Raw genomic sequence first — 21345 nt, 5'->3', positions numbered from 1 at the left:
TCTGACTCTTGATTTTGGCTCAGGTCATGATCTCATGGTCATGAGATTGAGCCCCGCGTTAGGCTCTGTTCTAGGTGTGAGGTCTCCTTAAGATTCTCTCTCCCTCTCTCTCTGCCCCCACCTCAACTCATGCTTGTTCTCTCTCTCTCTTTTAAAAAAAAAACAGAATCATCCCATCAGAAAGACAAAAATTATAAATATATATTCACCTTACAATAGAGCAAAAACATAAAGCAAAATGTGAGAAGCTGAAGAGAGAAAGAGACTATTCAACAATAATACTTGGAGACTTCAATAACCCACTATAAATAATGAATAGAACAAGTGGGAGAACAACAAAGAAACAGAAGACTTGAACAATACTACAAACCAACTAGACCTGACATATCTATAGAACATTCCACCCAACAGTAGCAACACACACCTTCTTCTCAAGTGCACATGCAACATTCTCTAAGAAAAACCATAAAGCCATATAGATCATAAATTAAGCCTCAATACACTTAAAGGGACTGAAATCATATAAGGCATGCTCCCCAACCACAATGGAATGAATTTAAAGATCAATAACAAAAGGAAACTTGGAAAATTCACAAATATGTGAAGTTAAACAACACACTCCTAAATAGCTAATGAGTCAAAGAAGAAATTACAAAAGACATGAAAAAATGTTTTGAGATAAATGAAAATGAAAACACAGCATACCAAAACTTACATGATGGGCTTGGTGTAGTACTTGGAGGACTAGTTATGGCTTTAAATGCCTATATTAAAAAAGAATACCTCAAACAAATAATCTGATCTAAATAATCCATTTAGGGAAATCAGAAAAAGAATAGCAAACTAAACCCAAACCAAGCAGAAGGAAAAAAAATACACTAGTATGGAAGTAAGTGAAATAGAGAATAGAAAAACAATAGAGAAAATCAACAAAACTAATGTTGGTTCTTCGAAAAGATCAACAAAATTGATAAACCTTTAGCTAAGCTGATTAAGAAAAAAAAGGTAGACTCAAATTATTAAAATGAGGAAGGAAAGAGTATGCAATCCCCTACTGACCGTATCAAAATAAAAAGGATTATAAGATAATACTATGAACAATTGTATGCCAACAGCTTAGATAACCTAGATAAAATTGACAAATTGCCAGAAAGTTACAAACTACTGACTCAAAAAAGAATAGACATTCTGAATACACCTAAAACAAGTAAGGCAGCTGAGTTCGTCATAAAACTTTTCCAAAAGAAAGACCCACAATCAGCTAACTTCTTTGGGGGAATTTTGCCAAACTTCTAAAGAATTAACACCAATCTTTCACAAACTTTTCCAAAAATAGAAGAGGTGGGAACATTTCCCAACTCATTCTATGAAGCCAGTATTATCCTGATACTGATACCCAAACCAGAAAAAGACATCACAGGAAAACTATAGGCCAATATCCCTTATTAACAGAGACCCAAAATTCTCAAGAAAATACTACCAAACAGAATCCAGCAACATATAAAAAGCATTATACACCATGGCCAAGTGGGATTTATTTCAGGATTATGAGGTTGGTTTAGCATTGGAAAATGAATCAATATAATGCACCTTATCTTTTTTGTGCTCATGTTAAAAGGACCTGGAATAGCATAAACCATCTTGAAAAAGAATGACAAAGAATGACAAAGAAAGGACTCAGACTTCCTTACATATAAAGCTACAGTCATCATGACACTGTGGTACTGACATAAGGATTGACATATACATCAGTGGAATTAAACTGAGAGTCTAGAAATGAAGTCTTACATTTATGGCCAAATGATTTTGACAAGGGTGACAAGACAATTCAAAGGAGGCAAGAACAGTCTTTTCAACAAATGGTGTAGGGGCGCCCAAACTATGTGCAAAGGAAGAAATCTGGATCTCTACCTCACAACATATAAAAAAATTAACTCAAAATGGAGCAAAAGTTGAATGTCTGAGAGATGTATCAGATCAAGCTGTAAAACTTTTAGAAGAGAAGATAGAAATAAATCCTTGTGACTTTTGATTTTGCAGTGGATTCTTAGATACACCAAAAGCATAAACAACTATATATATAGCTTCATCAAAATTAAAAACTTTTTTGTGTTGCAATAGATACCATTGTGAATTGAAAAGATAACACATTGAATGGTAGAAAATATTTGCACATTATATAGCTGACAAGAGACCTGCATGCCAAATACATAAAGGACTCTCACAACTCAGCTTGTTTCCCCTGGTCCTTGTGGCCTATAAATAAAACTGAGGCTCTTAGGTATCTGAAGCAGCAGTTCCCAAACTCGAGTGCACCAAAGAACAGGGTTGTAAGATTTAGCAAGTAAAACATAGGACATCCAGTCAAATTTAAATTTCATATAAACAATGAATATTTTCTTAATATAAGTAAGCCCATGCAATATTTGGGACAAATTTAACTGGGTGTCCTATATTTTACGTGGCAAGCTTACCCATGAACACCTTCCAGAAGTCATTAAGAACCTTCATAATAGCTTCTAGTCATATTCCTTAGAGCCATTCATACTCCCAGCTAGCATATAACATAGAATGTACATTTTGAAAAAATCTATGCCTTGAAATAAAGGGTCAAATAAAAGGGCAAGGGAACGCAAAATAGAACAAAATAATAAACCACAGCAATAACAAAACCCTTCAAGGAAGTCAACCAAGTTCCCATTGTGACCTTCCCGCCATATTCCTGGAAAATGTGACCAGCCCAGGCAGGCGATGGCAAGCACCTTGAGCAACAGGATATATAGATCATTAGGCATCTTCCCTCATTTATTTTCTTCAGGTCACCCAAGTTTGGACACTTTGCGCTAACCACATTTGCAAGGGTTCAACAAAAAACCCAACCCACTTTCCATCCACAGCCTCGACAATCTTGACCTCAATTTCCTGCTCATACAGGGTGCGTAACATCCGGTCCCGTCTGTCCTTTCTGCGCTTGAGGTTGATCATGAAAATCTAATGCAGGAAGAGAAAAAGGAAAAGAAACATAAGTCTTATCTTAGGCTGTTTGAAAAGTTAAGTAAATGTAAAAGACCAAAGTGTCAGTTAGAATAAGGAGTGGAAAAAATAGGGAAAACGGTGGCAAAGGTTTGTTTATATTTCATATCAAGTCAAATGACATAATCCAGAATTACTTTCAAAACTGAGCCATGTGCAGTGTCTTCAGACTCTCTTTGTTTCTCTTGATGGTGGACATGTTTGCCCTGCTCTTGAGATAGAAGAGTTCAAAAAGTTACTCTTCAGGAAGCCAAAGGTGAATTAAACCCAAAACATATAAGACTCAGAGGGAGGAGGTAGGAAGTTTGGCAAGTGTGTTATTTACTGTTATTTACTAAATATTAGCTTTGGCCTGGTCCCTATGTCTCAGTTTCCTTGTCTGTAAAACTGGGGTGATACTGCTCTTATCTCATGGGTACTAAATACTAGCTACTCTTAGAGTTTATATCCACTGTAATACATTTCAAGTCATCCAAAGAACGAGAAAAATCTAATCTTAACACGTCCCTTTTATTTCCAATGATCAAGGTCTCAATTTTAATAGCTGCTTTGCCAGAATTCTTCAGCTCCCCTAGAGGCACGAGAATTTTTCTGAAAGAAGTAAAGAGAAGGGGCCCTGCTCTTGGGGGTAGCCCTTTGAGGAATGGAGACATGGAAAGACATAATTTCCACATCATACTAGTTCATGAAATCCCCCAAAATATGCACTCAGATTTCTTCCCATGAGGGCTGGGTGCACCTGTAACCCCTCAAGTTAGCCCCTAAATTCCTGATGGCTGTCCTAAACACGCGCATATCATGAAGGCACTGCAGAGAGTTATGGAGACTGTCCTGACTATTCCCAGATTTAAGGAGTCACAGAATGCTATGACATGAATGCTATTGCGGGTAAGTATGTGTTTTCATAAGGTCCTTTTGCTACAAGGAGTAACAAGCTCACTTTGAACTAGTCCTCTGAGACTGGGAGATTTCAGCTGTCTGCGAGAAATACTGATGAGGAGACGCGTGGGTGGCTCAGTCGGTTAAGCGTCCGACTTTAGCTCACAGGTCATGGTCTCACAGTTCGTGAGCTTGAGCCCTGTATCAGGCTCTGTGCTGGCAGCTCAGAGCTTGGAGCCTGCTACAGATTCTGTGTCTCCCTCTCTCTCTGCCCCCCCCCCCCCCATGCTCTGTCTCTCTGTGTCTCTCAAAAATGAGTAAATGTAAAAAAGAAAGAAAGAAAGAAAAAAAAAACTGATGAGGAAAAACCTGCAGGAATAAGCGGGGATGACTTTGGCTTCAGCCTGCCTTGACCACTCAGATGGCTCTGAGGAAGGCATTTAATGCTTCAGAGTCTGGTTCCCCTGTTTGTAAGAAGAGGGAGTTGAACAACCTCATCTCGCAAGTACAACACAGATTAAAATGTCTATGATATGTGGCTTAGGTAAAGCTCGCTTTACGCTGTGTCCAGAATAAAGAAGAAACTATGTCTTGTAACCAGCTGGGGTTCAGACTTTACTGGGGGTAAAGCTGTGGTTCACATACTTATTTTTAATGTAATCATCACTATGTTCTATGTGTTGTTACTGGATCAAAAGCTACACTAACTAAACAGTCAATCTTTCCTTACAAAACATTCTCACTTCCATCCTTTTATAAAGCACTGAGCAAGGAAACTGATGGGAAAATGAGATGTCCCCTTTGAAGAAATTATCCACCCGATTTAGGGCAAAGGGAATTAGGGGCATCGTGATTTCATTACTTCTCTTATTTACCTAACTGGGTAATTATTTTTTTTTAAAAGACATAATTTCTGTGGTGACTCTAACTTGCCTTGTTATTTGGGAGTTTATAACTTAATAGATTGTGTTCTTTCACATTTCGTGTTCTTCCTGTTTAGAATCACACCTTGACAGGTCATGTTTCATCCCACGATTTTGAAAGACACAAAAAGGAAGGGGCATTTCCTCCTGTGTACACATGGAGCGACCCGAGGCCTCTCCAGGAGAACAAAAATAAACCCAAACAAAACAAAACAAAAAATGAGCAGAAATACAACAAAAAGTCCCCTCAAACCAGAGGCCTCTAGTGTGGGAAGACTAGGAAATAATAATTCAGTCCCAGTTTTCTGCCAGGACAAGTCAATAAAAGTTGTAGCCATGAAGAGAAAACACAGACGGCTTGCTCATACTTAGTGAACAGCAAATAAGGAAAGAGCTGCATGGCCAAACGCAGCCCAGACATCACCACGGGTCATGGAGTACTGGGAGAAAGAAAAAGACCCCCGAAAATCCCTTTTTCCACCATCTTATCTCTGTTCTAGAGCCCGGGGTAATCATTTCCTGTATCTGTATTACTGCCTAGAATTGGCATTTTCCAGAAGGCTTCTAGGGGGTGTCCCAGTCCTTACACCCATATCCAAATGGAAAGCCAGAGCTAGAAGATCCTGGTTTTGTCCCATTTGGTTTCCTTTGCTCCGGTCCTCATAGGAATGTGTTTAAAATGAATATATACAGGGGCGCCTGGGTGGCTTAGTCGGTTAAGCGTCCGACTTTCACTTAGGTCATGATCTCGCGGTTCGTGGGTTCGAGCCCCGCATCGGGCTCTGTGCTGACTGCCGGCTCAGAGCCTGGAGCCTGTTTCAGTCTGTGGCTCCCTCTCTCTCTGACCCTCCCCTGCTCATGCTGTCTCTCTCTCTCTCCTAGAAATAAATAAAAAACATTAAACATAAATAAATAAATAAAATGAATATATACAAAAACACCTGGGTTCTCTCACCTAGAGAACTGAGGGCTGATAAGAGTTACAGGGAAGGAGGACTCTAGTAAGCTGTCAAAGCTGGTATAGCGGGCGGTGTGAACCAACCTTCCTGCAGCCTGTTTTCAAGAATTCTTTGCACTTCATTCTGATGCCTCTCAACCACATTAAAGTCATCGCTTCTCATTCTGCCCTCGGTGCAAACAGCGTCACAGCTGCCCTTTTCCACTTAATGTTCATGAAATACTCCCTCCCATTCCTGAAGCCCAGACCCATATCAGTTTTATAGCAGAAATACCAGTTCCCATCCCAGCAGCCTGTAGATGGCTGTACTTTGGGGGGCATGTATTATACGTACAGGGGGAAAAACGGCTTTTTCTTGCATTGGAGCCGTGCCAGTGAGCACAGAGCACAAAGTGTGGCCTACAACATATCCAGAATCCATGGAAAAATTCTATCTCGGTTTATGGATTCCTGAGGCACTTCCCTAATCTCTAGATCATCAAGCTCTTGAATAGTGATCAGCAGCTACATGACATAAGGGACCCACAAAGGAGTCGGTGACTTGGAGGCATACTTCTGGCACTCCCAAGTAGCTACCATGACAGGCATTGCTTTATATTCTTGCTTCCTTCTTCATGCAACTAAGACTTAATAGTAGGAGCATGTGGGTGACTCAGTCGGTTTAGTGTCCAACTCTTGATTTTGATCTCATGGTTCGTGGGATAGAGCCCCTCATGAGATTCTCTCTCTCTCTCTATCTGCTCCTCCCCTCCTCATTTTTTTCTCCCTCTCTCTCAAAAATAAATAAATCAATTAAAAAACAAACATGCAAAAACTTTATAATAAATATGGCCCTTGGAGTGCTATTATGAAGTCCTTGCCCACTGAAAGGCAAAATTCTACTAGAGGTTTCTTTTTTCTCTTTTTCTTTTTCCTCTCAACCCTGCCCTCAACCTTTGTCCATGGAAGAACAGCACAGAGAAAATAAAGCACAGACTGTTCCAGAACGGTTTCCATCCACCAAGAATAAAGTTAAGGTCCTCCAATACCTAAAACATATACCCTCTTACCTGACCCTTGAATCTTGATTGAAAGGTTGACAAAATATAGCAATATCTGCTCCTAGAAAATATATAATGCACTCAGGACTAAGCAGTAACATCTTTCTAACTACCACAATGCTCCTTTAAAAATTTTCTTTTAATTTGGGTATAGTTGACACACAATATTACCTTAGTTCTGGGTGTGTATGGTGCTCTGATTTTTAAGATAAAAAAGTTGAGATGCAACAAAAACTGAGTCATTTTCCCAAGACTCAGTGCCTTTTCAGCAGCCAGGCCGGTCTTACAAGCTCTCCAATGTGTCATCAGGCTTGTGTTCTAATATAAACGTGCAAGCATGCCACATACATGCACAGGTGTGCACCTTTCCTACCTCATCAAATCCCATCTTGTCTGGATATTTAGGGACAACGGAAACAAACTGGGAGGGTTCCATCGGAGGACGGTCAACTGGAAGAGACAAGAAACACGTGGAGTGCTCTGTTAGCAAAAGGCTCAGAGAACAGAATCGCAGCCACACCCCAGACGCCTAGGAAGACAACCCGGATGTCCGGGCCCGGGGGTCACCGCTCAGCAGTTCTCCAGGACTCAGTGGCTACTCGGGAATGCTGATGGTCAGGGTTTCGAGAACACTTGTTTATATGCAGGCTGCACTATTTGCTCCATTTCCCTTAAGACTTGTTTTAAGAGGAGATGAGCGTCCGTCTAGGGTAAAGGTTAAGGGTAAAGGCTCTGGAGTCAGATGACCTGAGTCCAAACTTGGTCTGTGAAGGTCTGGAAGGTCAGATGACCTCTCCAAACCTGTTCCTTTAGGTGTTAAATCAAGATAATAAAAGTGTATCTCTTAGGGTCTTAGAAAATTTAAATGAGACCTGTATGCAAAGCACTCATCCCAATAAATTAGCATAATAAAAACTCAGTAACTTGTATGCTATAACTTTACTGTGGCTCATAACGAAAGACCTCAGAACTGGGCCAGACTTCTAAATAACACATTCTCTGTCTATTTTAAAGGGCCAAAGTCTGGGACTATTTTTATCCGTCCAGGCAGGTTTAACTACAGGTATGCAAGAGATCCTTTATTTTGACAGAAACTCGCCTCTGGGGGCCAGCCCACATCCCAGCACTTGGTACAGAGCTAACAGGTAAATTTCCAGATGGGAGGGACACTGCATCTTAAGTAATAAAAGATCTATTTATTTGATACTCCAAAACAGTTGTCTTTGCGAACTACATGTTTGAAAGGTCGGAAGCAACGCTGAGTGAAGAATCTGAAGAGGCCTTGAAGATTTTTGCAGCTGCAAATTCAAAGTGCTCATTTCGTTTTCCTTAAAGGGATAATACCAAGAAAACCAAGTGAGGGCTGGGAACTGGGGGGTCTGCGGAACTGTTGGGGATGGCCTTCACCCTTCAGCAGTCCCCATCTCCTCCATTCCGGGCCCTTCCTCCCCCTTGAAACGGGTCATGTCTTCCTGAACTGCTGCCTCTCACCTCTGCAAGCCCTTCCCCGACTCCACCCCACGCCCTGCTGCCCCAGCCCCACCACAATGGCCGGAGTAGCAGATGTTGATAAGGAAGAAATCCCACGTTTGGAGCAAGCAGCCTAGAATGAAGTGCTGACAGACAGAGGACAGCTGCCCAGAGGGACATGACGTCCACTCCAGATCTTGCATAAGAAGAAATAAGGCATGGCTGTATGAAGCCAGTGGGGGTTTGTCACTGTTTGATATCCTAGCATAACCTCTGCATCCTTCTGGCTGAGACACTGCCCACAGAGTATTATTTGTTTAAGTTACCCTTCCCTGGGATATTAAAGAGAAACCACGACATCCAGTGTCATTGGCGATCAAATGACATGAAGTTCTAGAAGGTGGTCAGACAGGTTTCCTAAACCAAACCCAAGAGTTGTTAGTCTCGTTACTTCACCCCTGGCCCCTGTCATCCCATTTCTGTGAGTACACAGTGCATGTGTCTCTGTTTCCACTAGAAGCCCGGAAAAGTTTGTTCCTTTCTGCTCTACCCCTCTCCCCATTAATTTTTTTATATCAACAAATATTGATTGAGGGGCCACCATGTGCAGCGTTAGGCTTTTAAGAGAAAGAAACTTAACATACAAACTCCTTTTTGTTCATAATGTTGTTTGAGGAACTGTCTGGCTCTCCCTCCTTGGCCCTTGGAGTTAGGAGGGGGTTATACTTTGAGTTACCCTTTTCATGCTGTTGGTCTCTGTCTGGCACTCACGTAGTCTGTGTGGCTTCAACATTTCAGCCAAAGAGACTGCCATTTTGCTTCCATCAAACACAGGCAGTCACTGCATTCACAGGACAAGTGTCCCCCAAAAGCCACAAGTGGCTAGCTCCTGAAAGCCACCATTGAGCAAAAATATGAGAACTATGCCTGGGTTTTGTCACTGAAGACAGAGCTAAGCCACTAGGAAAGAGAGGGAATGTACAAGGAAGACATACAAAACTTACTATGCAAGGAGAAGGGATGTGTCTTTACTTCATCAGAGTCAAAGGTAAGGTATATCCCAGCTTCTGTTTGGGGTTATTTTTGACCCCATCATTCCTAATCTATCAATCCCCCACTGAATCCCTCCCTAGACACAGTGCCCCACTGTGCCAACAACTGGGGAAATATGCTTCTTTGGCTCCTAGTTTCAAGATCTAGGAGTAATCATCATCATAGCTATTCTTGTAGAGATCCTATTACTCACTGAACTCTGGGTTACACGCTCCACACACGTGATCACAAGTATTTTAATCTTCACAACAGGTACCATGGGATAAGTAGGAGTGTTCCTCTTTTTACAGATAAAGAAACAAAGGCTTAAATAACTTGCCCAGGGTCACAGAGCTGATAGAACTGGTATGTGAACCTAAGTCTGACTCTTGAACCCTTTACCCCCACTCTGCCTGCCCCCAAAACTGGTCCTTGGTAGCCACTGGCATCAAGTTGGCCTTAGCAACTGGACTCCGGTCACAGGAGCTCAGTTAGCTAAGTCTTTGCTCCTGGGTGACCACTGCTCATTGCCTCTTCTGTAGTCCCTACTGGGGCACACACCATCCAGTGTACAATGAACCAGCCCAGTCATGCATCCCAAAAGACTGAAGAGATTGTGCTTGTACCAAACCCTAACTAAATCATAATCATTTTGCTATAATCCTAAAGTTGTCCTGAACTTCTTTGTTTGCTGCAGTTACCACCTTAGCTCAGGTCCTCATCACCAGGCCAGGGCTGTTTTAGTATTTTTCAAACACTCGTGCACTTAGTCTTGCCTCATTCTAACTTGTTTCGCACGCTATGGTCAAAATCATCTTTTTCAAGCACAGTGTCGTTCGTGACCACAACAGTCACACTTGACAGTCTGCAATTTGTTAAGTGCTTTCCTGGTCAACCACATCACTTATCTTCATTTATTTTTGTGGTTGTTTGTTTTTATAGATGAAGAAATTGAGACCCACCAGAAGGTAGACTTGCCCAAGGTCAAACAGTGAATAAAACTGGTGCCCAAGATCATATAGTGAGTAACTGGTAAGATTATGGAACCTTCTGATTTCACATGCAATAATCTTAATAATCTTTATGTGACATTCTGTTGCTCCAAAATGTTGTTACTGGGGAATGGGCACCTCATGCTCTGGCTTGCAAAGGGAATCTCCTCATGCCACATAAAACCCATTTATTTCTATCACCTTTACAAGATCTAACTTCCTGCCATTCATCCCCCAATTTTCTGTACAGGAAGCACCTTCCCAAATTTTCTGTATAGCTCCTAACATCTGAAATGAGTAAGTCCATGTAGAATGATGGACATGGTGCTTTCAGCAATCATTAGCTCTTGTTGTTACAGTCTCCCACCTCCCGCCCTACCCAGGCTCTTTCCCTCTGATCTCTGAAGCTCTAGTCTGTAATTCATCAGCTCTTTGACATTTTTGGTCCCTTATTTTTTCTGAATGTCTCGTCATCTTTTTATTTTAACTAAAAACCTGGCTCTCCTTTAAGGACACTGCCTCCCTTTCACCTGTGAGAGTAGAAGCTGATTTTTCTCACCTGTGAGAGTAGAAGCTGATTTTTCTCACCTCCCCCAACTCACTCCAAACTGTTTTCCTTTCATCCCTGAAAACTCCCAGCTTCTCTGAAGTGTAGCTTAGTACCCTCTGTCTCCTAGTCATGCCTCCTCAGCCACTGATGATGACAACCCTTGGTTCACAGTCTTGCTGTCCCTTCCATCATCCTTAAAACCTCAGCATCCACATGGTGACCCACCCAACAACCTGGCTTCTAGGTCCTTGCACCAACCCTCATTCTTTCAGTGACCCACTACCACATCTGTTTTCATTACATTCTTCATGGTCTCATGTCCATCAGCACCCAATCCAATGGGCCAGCACTCTTAGCCCACTTGAAAAGACCCTTGATTTGCTTCCATTGATCTTGTTTGGTAAGATCACAATCCTGCTTAAACCTGATTACCCACTTACTCAGCACCAAGAATACTGCAAGAGAAATTCACACAACTGTGTTGACTGAATCACTTTAAAATTACAACCACAGATGTCAAATTGGCACTCGACACTGCCAAATGATGCAACTACACTTCCATAGTAAATTTACTTTCCCACTCACTGAGAGATCTGTTTTATGCCTTGTCCTCTCTCCCGAAGCCTCTAGCATCTCTCTCAAGCTGATGCACTGCATACTTCATAAAGAAAATACGCAAAGGCGATGTAGACCTTCCTTTCCCTTCTACCTTGGTGCACAAAGCCAGCTTCACGTGCTCCTACACATTCTGTCTTCCCATCTGCTAGAGTGGAAGAAGCATCTCTGTTCCCACCTAGGACAACTTCTCCAAAATTGTCCTAGATTACAAGGCTTCTTATTTTCTCAAGGACTTCAGCCTTATAACTTCTCTTCTACATCATCCGGTTCTCCTTATAGAGTGGATTTGTGTTAGCATACAAATATGCTAAAATCCTATCTCAACATACAAAACAAAACAACCTCTCCTTTGATCTCTCACTCCCTTTCGGCCACCATTCTCTCTCTCCCCATCTCAACAAGATTCCACTTTCCCATCTCCCCATTGTCCTCCCTTAGGCTCACTCCAATGGGCTGGTGTCTCCATCATTGCACTGCAGTGGCTCTTATCAAGGTCATCACAGATCTTTATCTTGACAGAACCAATGAGAAGTTCCCTGTCCTTATTTTACTGTGCTTTTCAGCAGCATCTGGCTCCTTTCTGGGACACTTCTCAATTTTTCCTTCCAGATTTTTGGCTGTTTGTCTCCCCTTGAGGATCTGTCCTCTTCCCTCCCTTCTTCTCTTTCTATGATCTTTCACTAAACAAGTATACACTGTTCCATGGCTTCAAATGTCCTTTTAATGCTGATGACTCTCAGATGTCTGCCTCCAGATGGAGTGTCTTCCCTGAACTCCTGACTCATATCCAAATATCTCCTACCTTCTTTACTCGGATGCTTAAAAAATATCATAAACTCCCATGACCAAAACTTCCCCAAATCTTTTCCCATTTCATTAAATGGTATGCCAGGCCACAATTCTGGTGTCCTCTGGATTCCCTGCTTTCCTTCGTGGGCTGCATCTGGGTCTCTGTAAGTCCCATTGGCTCTACCAATAAATATGCCCTAAATCTACCTGCTTCACGTCACCCCCCTACTACAGGTTGCCTCCCAACCACCGTCTTCTCTCACCAAGACAGAGGTATTGTTCCTTCTATACTTAAGTACCCACATCACAGACAGAGTGCTCTTTCTAAATGCATAAATAATGTCATGCCACTGCACCCTCCCCTCCCCAATGAAGTCCCATTAGAACAAAATCTGAATTTCTTACTGTGATCACAAGGCTCTGCGTGATCCAGACACCTCTTCCTTCATGATCTCATCTCCTTCTACTCAACTTCTCATTTTGTGTACTCTAACCACATTGTTCCTTTGTTCCTGGAGCATTACAAGCTCTCCAAACAACCTTTGCAGTGCTTTCTGCTTGGAACACTCTCCTCCCAAATGTTCATGTGGCTGGGTGCTCCCTCAACATATTGTCTGCATCTCTGTGTTGGAATATAAATTCGCTGATGGCAGGGCTCTGCTGACCTTACTCACTGCTGTATCCCCAGCACCTTGAGCAATCAATCCATGGAACGTAGCAAATGTTTAGTACTTAAAGCCTTACTCTCTCTTCTAAAACCTTCCTTGCCTCCTACCGCTTTGCGGTCAGCATTCTGCCTTAGCAGGGCATTCAGTGGCCACAACAATTAAGCCACCCCAACCTTCAAACTTTATTTTCCTCTATTGTTTAAAGCCAAACCTCTTGGAGGGTGACAATGCTTTTTGAACAGCATCTTGGCTGAGTCTGTTTCCTCTGCTATGGTGCACTCACCATATCATTCCTTCTGTGTAAACCACACACTTCTAGCAAAGCCCAGGTTGACAACCACCAGGACCTGAAGCTCTCGGAGAATATACCTGCCCGAACCATTTCTCACTATTCTGAATTCCAAATGCCCTTAAATCTCCTTTCACAAAGCACTTTCCTGCATCATTGGGATCTTTTTTATGTTTGTCCTGTGTCTCCAGTTAAATACATACACCCCAAACAGAGAAATGTAAAATGTTTTGAATCCCCAGTACCCTCATAGATTGTAGGAAGGCATTCAGTGTTTGTACGTAAATATAATTCCTGTTTTAATGCTTCAGTTGGTATCATCTATTAGCAGCTGTTTCCTTACTGCCCAGGGGATTCTAGATGCTCAGCAAAGTGCTTTTTAAAAAATTTTTAAAAATAGTTTATTTTTGAGACAGAGAGATGGAGCATGAATGGGGGAGGGGCAGAGAAAGAGGGAGACACAGAAACCAAAACAGGCTTCAGGCTCTGAGCTGTTAGCATAGAACCTGATGTGGGGCTTGAACCCACGAACCGTGAGATCTGACCTGAGCTGAAATCAGATGCTTAACTGACTGAGCCACCCAGGTGCCCCTCAGCAAGGTGCTTTTAACATCTGACCCGTCTTTCCTGAGGACACTTGATGGATATAATTTCATTATTAATCCTTAATCCTACAGGGGCCTTCAGTCTGTCTTTCTGCATTACTACCCTCAAAGGCTTATTTTCTAATTATTTTTCTTACTCCAATTGTGTTCTACCTTTTAAAACTCAGAATCTGAAATTTTAACAGAATTATAACTAAAGAAGGTGAATAATTAAATAAAATGGGAGATCAGAAATGGCAGCTATAAATTACAGGGTCTTTTCAGATGAACTCTACTGTAGTGCCGTGCCATACTATTTGTAATTCATAATCATTAAAGACTTTATCGACAATGTGTGCTTCTACACACAAGGCAGCTTCTGTGCTCTCAGTTCTGTGGGGGGAAACGAGAAGGCAAGTCTTTCACTGGCTTCCTCTGAGCTGGCATCTACTTGGAGTCAAGTCTGGCAGGCATGAAACACGGGTGACGAGGGGGAGGCGTGGCACATTACCAAGGTCAAACTGAGTCCTAATAACAGCAACACTTCAGTATTTTATGGAGTTAGGTACATTATTATTATTATTTTTTTTTTTTTTGCTCCACCCAACCGTGCAAAGTAAGTGCTATTATCTTCATTCTACAGATAAAGGAACCAAAGCTCTGGGGGATGGGGGGGTGGACTTCTCCCTCTGGCAGTGACAGGGCTTGGGTTGAAATTCATTGTGCTGCATTCCATTTGGGTGCTCTTTGCAATACAGCTTTCATTCATTTCCTCATTTGTTCTTTCGCTTGTGTGGTCATACTTGGAGCAAATACTTGTTTGGTACTAACCAGATGTCCTGCCCTGTGCTAGGTGCTTGGGATAAAAGGCAATAAGATGCTGCCCTCGTCTAGAACATAGACAATAGGCAGAAACAGTATGTATTAAAGAAATTCACAAAAGAACTTCCTAGGGGCTGGTTCAAGAAATACTGTAACTATGAACCAGCTCCCTATTCAATCCTCATTCCCCACATGAATGCTGGGGCATTTTTTTTCTACATTATCCCTATTATTCTCTATGTACTTAGAGAACAATAGTGTCTGTTGTTGCCTTTCTCAAACCCAAGGACACTGAGATGAGGAAAGACTGGATGGCTTGCAAGCTATCATGCACCTGAACATGCAGAGGCTGTGATGAGAGGAGGGCTTCTCTCCTCGTCCCAAGTATAGTCTGTGCATGTACTTTGTTCAGCACCACTGATGTGCCCCGGGTCTATTGAGCTGACTGATACTTTGCAAACAGAAGCTTATATAAATACCGTAGGAGAATCGGCTATTTAAAGGAAATTTCTGGTAAATTTTTAAATTTATTATTGACTTCCTTACCCTCGGTCGCAACCAGGTTTCTTAAAAGAATTCTCTGCTTTTTCTTTATTTCCTTCTTAATTACTTCTACAGCACTTTGAATCAGATCTGATTCAGCCTTTTCTGAAACTATTCTTGTTATGGGCATTAGCTGAAAAAATCCACTGGACTTCTTTTTCAGTCTTTATCGTACTTGAACTTCCTTCCACATCTCATGCTCCTGTTTTATTGAAATTCTGTGACATCACGTTATCTTGTTATTGAATCCCAACTCAACGTCTTTAGGCTTGATAGATTCAACTCTCCATCTACTCACTGGGCATGTCAATCTAAACTCACTTGTTCATTTATTCATTCAATTAGTCAACAGGTCTTTACTGGGTGTCTACTGGGTGACAGGCAAAGGGCTACGCCTTGAGATGAACATTATGCAACAGCTTCGAAAGAAAAGGTATTAACTCTTCTAGAAGTCCCCTGGAAAGCCATCTGGTCCTGGAATCGTTTTTTGGGAGATATTTGATTACTAACTTGATTTCTTTACTGGTTATGGGTACGTTCAAATTTTCTATTTCTTCTTGTTTCAGTTTTGGTAGTTTATATGTTTCTAGGAATTTGTCCATTTCTTCCAGATTGCCCATTTTATTGGCATATAATTGCTCATAATATTCTCTTTTTATTGTTTTTATTTCTGCTGTGTTGGTTGTGATCTCTTCTCTTTCATTCTTGATTTTATTTATTTGGGTCCTTTCCTTTTGCTTTTTGATCAAACTGAACTGGTTAGGGATTTACCAATTTTGTTAATTCTTTCAAAGAACCAGCTCTTGGTTTGATCTCCTCTACTGGGGTTATTTTTTTCAATACCATTGATTTCTGCTCTAATCTTTATTATTTTCCATCTTATACTGGTTTTGAGTTTTATTTGCTGTTCTTTCTGAGATGAACATGATGAACAAGGCATTTATTGTCTGAGGGTGGGGAGCAGGAAATAGATATTCACAAGCAACTCAATGAATCTAAAAATGAACTCCTGATTTTTTCCCCAAATGCTTCCTTTATTCTACATGCTCTATACCATTTAAAACTTTTACTGTTATCTCAAAACACTCAAGTCAGAACTTAGAAGTTTTTCTCTGTTTCCCTTTTGCTTAGCCACAAACTCTTGGTTAAGTTCCTTCAAGCCTATGTCATAAGATTCTCCTAATCTCTTCCTTCCTCTCCATTCCCCCTGCTCCTGCCCTGGCTCAGATCCTCACCATCTTTTGCCTAGGTTACCATGTAATGCCAAAAATGATCTCTTTGCCCCTGACCTGAGCCATCTACTTCCCCACCCTACTCCAGATATACTTCCCTTACCATGAGAGTAACCGTTCAAAATCCAGATTTCAATTCAACATTTCTCTGCTAAGAATCCCTTTAAAAGTTCTTCTCTTTTCAGGACAAGTCCAAAACCTCCTTATACATTGGAAGTCCTTCTGGCTGGGCTCTTGCCCATTTTCCAGCCTCACTTCCTGCTGTGCCTCCTCAGCCACCGTCACTGCCCACATACGCACCTCCTATACTCCAGTGATGAATAACATAATTTCTCAGATGCTGCATGAAAATGAACTGCAAGTATTCCCTCCTTTGGGAAACCATTTCCAACATCCTCCCCTACACAGGGTTTCACCATTACCTTCTCCTGTAGCCACCACTGAACATTATATATGATCATTATGATAGTGAGGGATTATTGAGCATTTACCAATTCTGGTCTCATGCTAGACCCAGAGGCAATAACGATGCAGCTTTTAAAAACATGAGTTTTGCATACAGCAAGATTGATTAAAATCCCAATCTGTCATTTGTTTAGCAAAATGATCTAGACAAGTTACTTACACTCTTTACCTCTCAATTTCTTCATCTTTAATACGGGGATAATAAAAACCCTGTCATTGATTGTTGTTAGGATTAGTCAGACATATACAAAAAACGCTTAGCATAGTATCTGTTACATGATAACCTATTATTAAGTTGAAGTCATAATTATTGTTGTTAGACTTTATTATTATTAGACTTCGTTTGCCCCCAAATGCTAAAGCTTTATCTCCATTTCATAACTAAGGAGGTTAGAAAGCACTAAAAGTTTCGAGTTTAAATCCACACCACAAAACATCATTATAGCCCTTCTGATATGGTACAAAATGTATTTACTGTGTACCCAGCTCTCTACCTGGATCAGAAGCTCATTAAGGGCAGACCTTGTCACATTCATGTGACACACAGGAAAAGCTTAAGAACAAATGAACCAATGAATAGTTATGGTTCAGCCCAGGCAGACGGATGGCCATGAGGGTACAGTCCTGGGAGAAGGGAAAGGTGGCTGGTGTGGTCACGGCAGCCATGGAATAAGAGCCAGCCCCCAGGCTCCTGGGCCACTCACTCATGGCTTCTATCTGCACGTGGATGAAGGTCTCGATGTCCTCCTGCAGGGTCTGATGGGGCTTCAGGGGGATGGGCAGGTAGCCATAGTGCTCTTTGTTGCAGAGGTACATCTGGATGCCTGAGGACCCAAGAGAGAAATAAAGGAACCAATCAGAACACACGGTTCTTAATTCTCTAAAGACAAGTAAGGGGGAAAAAGATTGGACTGCGGCTAAAGCTGAGTTTGGCACTGGAAATGAACAAGTAGTTGTTTCAGACACTGTCCATAGACCTCAAAAATGCTCTTTATTAAGAAAATTTAACACAGCATTGGGGGCTAATAAAAACCGGGGGCCATTCTTTAGCTCAGAGGAAATTGACTTTTTTCTCTCTGAAGAAAAAGCATACCCGTGGTCTGAAATGAACACTAAAAGCATGAAGGGATCAAAAGGAGGCAAGGAATTCCCATTCCAGAGAACAGAATGGAACACTGTAGTCTGCCTACAGGAAATAACAAGAAGATGAGGAATAAAATCCACATTTGATATGAAAGCAAACAGGAAAATCCTGTGAGGCTGACAGATTATTAAAGCTAAACCTAGGCATATGGAGAACAAAAAACAAAACAAAACAAAACAAAAATGAAGGAAAGTTAGAATTCTTCACGGTTCTCCAAGGCTTTATTTCTTCTCTTAGCAGGCGTGGATTTGGAGTTAACCAACAGACGTGAAACTTGTATAAGAGATTCGGAAAGGGACAAAAGAAGACTGCAATTCAAGTCCTGTTAAGAACCTGTCGAACACCAATGCCAGAAACATGCCTCAGCCCTCCAGTGTTCAACACTGGTCTCAAGGCCCTACATGGCTAACCCCAGAAGGAGCACAGCATCTGTGCAGAAAATCAGGAGTATAGGAATCGAGAGGGTCTCACAGAGATCCGCCAGCTGATAGTCCTGACTAATGGAAAGATTGCTTAGTTAAAGAAATGAGTCTGCCAAGCTCTGGTCCGTGTGTCCAAGCTTCTGATGTGTTAATGGCCATAACTACCTATGCCTTCCAGAGACAGAATTATCTGCACAGTGACTTCTCTATGTCGTGCAGATGAAATTTCCTCCAGGCAGCGGTATCACCTGTCAGATCAGCTGATGCTGTCTCATGGCATTAACAGAGAAGAACTGGGGAAGAAAAGAGCCTTTAGCCTCCTCCTCACTGAATCTGTGAGCAAATCAGGGCTGGTCCAGTAAGAGCGGTCACTTCTCTTGCTCTGCCAAGTAAACTCACTAACTCTGCTTTTGCCCACACAAATACTTCAGGGTTACTTCAAACCAAAATGTACCCCCTTGCAAAGTCCTGATGAGTTCCGGAAGCGGGAGGAAAATGATTTCATGTTTAGGTAGCCTTTCTATCCTAGTTTTACCATGCAACTTTTCAAAGCTTCAGTCAAAAGGGGAGATGAGACTTAGCCAAGCTGTCCATCAAATGTGAAGGGACAAGAAAGGCATTTTCACACAGCAAGGTCATAAATATTTACTTACCATCACACTTTCTCACAAAGTGACTGGTTGATGTGGAAAAAGGAGAAGGAGGGGGAAGAGGAAGGAGAAGGAGAAAAAGAGGGGGCGGATTACAGGAAACAAGGACGCCCTGAGACATAACTGACGGGAGGGTCAATGTAACGGAGAAGGGAAGGGGGTCCCGGGTTGAGAGCTTGGCACCACTCAGATAACTGTGCGTCAGAAGATTCCAGAAGAGACATCTTCACAAACATGCAAAAATAACATCTGATAAATCTGACCATTCAAAGAGATGTTTTAGACAACTAGGGCTTAGTTTTAGATTGTATTAGTAATAAAACTAAGGGGGAAAAGGCAATCATTAAGTTAAATATGGAAGGAAATCTAACCATAGTCCATAAGTGGCTCAGCTTGGAATTAGAGTCACATAATTATAACAGCAAAAAGACTGTCCATTGATCTGTCTTAAATTACCATGGAACTCTCTCGAGAGGACAGGGTGTTGGGAGGAATGCGTTTGCATTGAGGGAGCACAGGGAGGAGAGAGAGCTACTTCCTCCCCTTCCGTAGTGGACAGTCAATAGATAACGCCCAAAGTAAGGCCAGAGAATCAAGAAGTAGCAACATTATCATATTATTTAGAAACATGGATATAATATTGCACATCTATCATCATCTGAAAGAGTTAAAACTTCCTGTCTTTGGGGTGCCTGGGCAGCGCAGTCAGTTAAGTGTCTGACTCTTGATCTTGGCTCAGGTCATGACCTCATGGGCTGTAGGATCGAGCCCCGTGTCGGGCCCCACACTGAGTATGGCACCTGCTTGGGATTCTCTCTCTCCATCTCTCTCTCTAGTCCTGTCTCTCCCCCTCAAAATAAATAAATAAACTTAAAAAAAGTGTCTCTCTTCTAGAAGAGGGGAATGATGGTACAGGGGAGTGATGTGCAAGAGATTTCTAATTTTATAATAAACCTTGAGGGACTATTTGAATTCTTTCAACTATGTGCATGGATACTTTGATAAAAACGACAACTTTTAAGGGAAACATGTTAACAATTAAAGTCTATGAAGGAATCTGGTACTTTCAGTGAAAGCTACCTCTGGAGAAAACAATTTTCTTTCCCTCTGAAAAAGAATGGTAAACAAAACTATACCTTGAAGTTCTGTACTTGAAATATGAAAATAGCAAATATTTTCTTGTACTCACTAGTACCTTCTTACCTGGATTGGTATGCTTATTTTTATCCTCGGTGATGAGAGACCAGCTCCAGAGGGACGATGACTTGCCCATGGTCATACAGTAAGTCATTAGCATGAAACCTTTGTCCTTCTAGAGAGCCAATGCTAAGTATCTTTCTATCTGCCTAGGGTTCTGAAGCCCAGGCTCCGAACCAGTAATGACTCTGGGTTGCCATCTTTGCATCTGGGCGGCATGTCCGGTTACTACCAGTGATGTGCAAGAGGCAGATCTGAAGGCCTGTCGCCCACATCTCTTGCCTTTTTTGACTCAACGGCAGACATTCAGAAGATGACTCGCTGGCGCCAGAGATGGTTCCTGTGGCCATGATACAAAGCCCACATCTCTGGCCACAATGGGCCATGAACTCCTGATCCTGGCTTCACTATAGCCACAGAGACTCTTCTGTGACCCCTGTGCTCTCTTCTGGGGCTAGCTCCGCAGCCACACCTCAGCGCACCACCACACTTGGACTGTGTCCCTCATCAACCTCGCGTGGCGATGACTGGAGTCAGAGGTGAAGGGTTAAAGATCAAGGTCTGCGGTTGGATGGGCCCCCTGGGAATATGTAGACCCTTTATTTCCTTTTGGACATTTAAAAAATGGTGCTTCAGTGGATGAAACACAGCTAGGGAGCTTCACAGAGAGAGAACAAGAGCGCACAAATTATCTTTCATCAAGACTCTTGCAAGGGAGAAGGGAAGTGCTTTGCTTTGGATCTCAGAAAGGAAAAGCATCCTTGGGCTGTGTAGGACTCCCAGGCTCATTCTTATCTCTCCCGGAAATACTTCAAGAGAAGTTCAAGTGCCAGCAGGGAACCACAGGACTATCAGGAAAGCTCTTTCATTCCCCCAAACAACGATTCTTTCCTGCTTGACTCCTGACCTGTTCACGGTTTATACCACCGACGCGACCCTCAGCTCTCCTTGTTTCACAGCTATTACTCATGCTTCCACATGTAAAGATATTATCTCCCCAAGTAACACAGAGCCAGACACAATCCTAGGCACAAAGGCAAAGCCT

At 42.0% G+C, this 21345-nt stretch overlaps 1 protein-coding gene across 1 annotated transcript in view; it reads right to left on the bottom strand.

Annotated features, from left to right (window-relative positions):
* COLGALT2 (collagen beta(1-O)galactosyltransferase 2) overlaps positions 1–21345 on the bottom strand; it is a 45833-nt gene that overhangs the window by 12585 nt on the left and 11903 nt on the right. The window contains exons 5-7 of the mRNA XM_039252972.1: positions 17592–17711; positions 7207–7283; positions 2885–2991 (exon numbers count right to left, since the gene is read on the bottom strand). Of these exons, the coding sequence (XP_039108903.1) occupies positions 2885–2991; positions 7207–7283; positions 17592–17711 (304 nt within the window). The remainder of the gene's footprint in view (positions 1–2884; positions 2992–7206; positions 7284–17591; positions 17712–21345) is intronic.

Source organism: Hyaena hyaena, unplaced genomic scaffold (assembly GCF_003009895.1).
Source record: "Hyaena hyaena isolate Hyena2069 unplaced genomic scaffold, ASM300989v1 scaffold_439, whole genome shotgun sequence".
NCBI lineage: Eukaryota > Metazoa > Chordata > Mammalia > Carnivora > Hyaenidae > Hyaena > Hyaena hyaena.
This window is presented reverse-complemented; position numbering and strand designations above follow the sequence as displayed.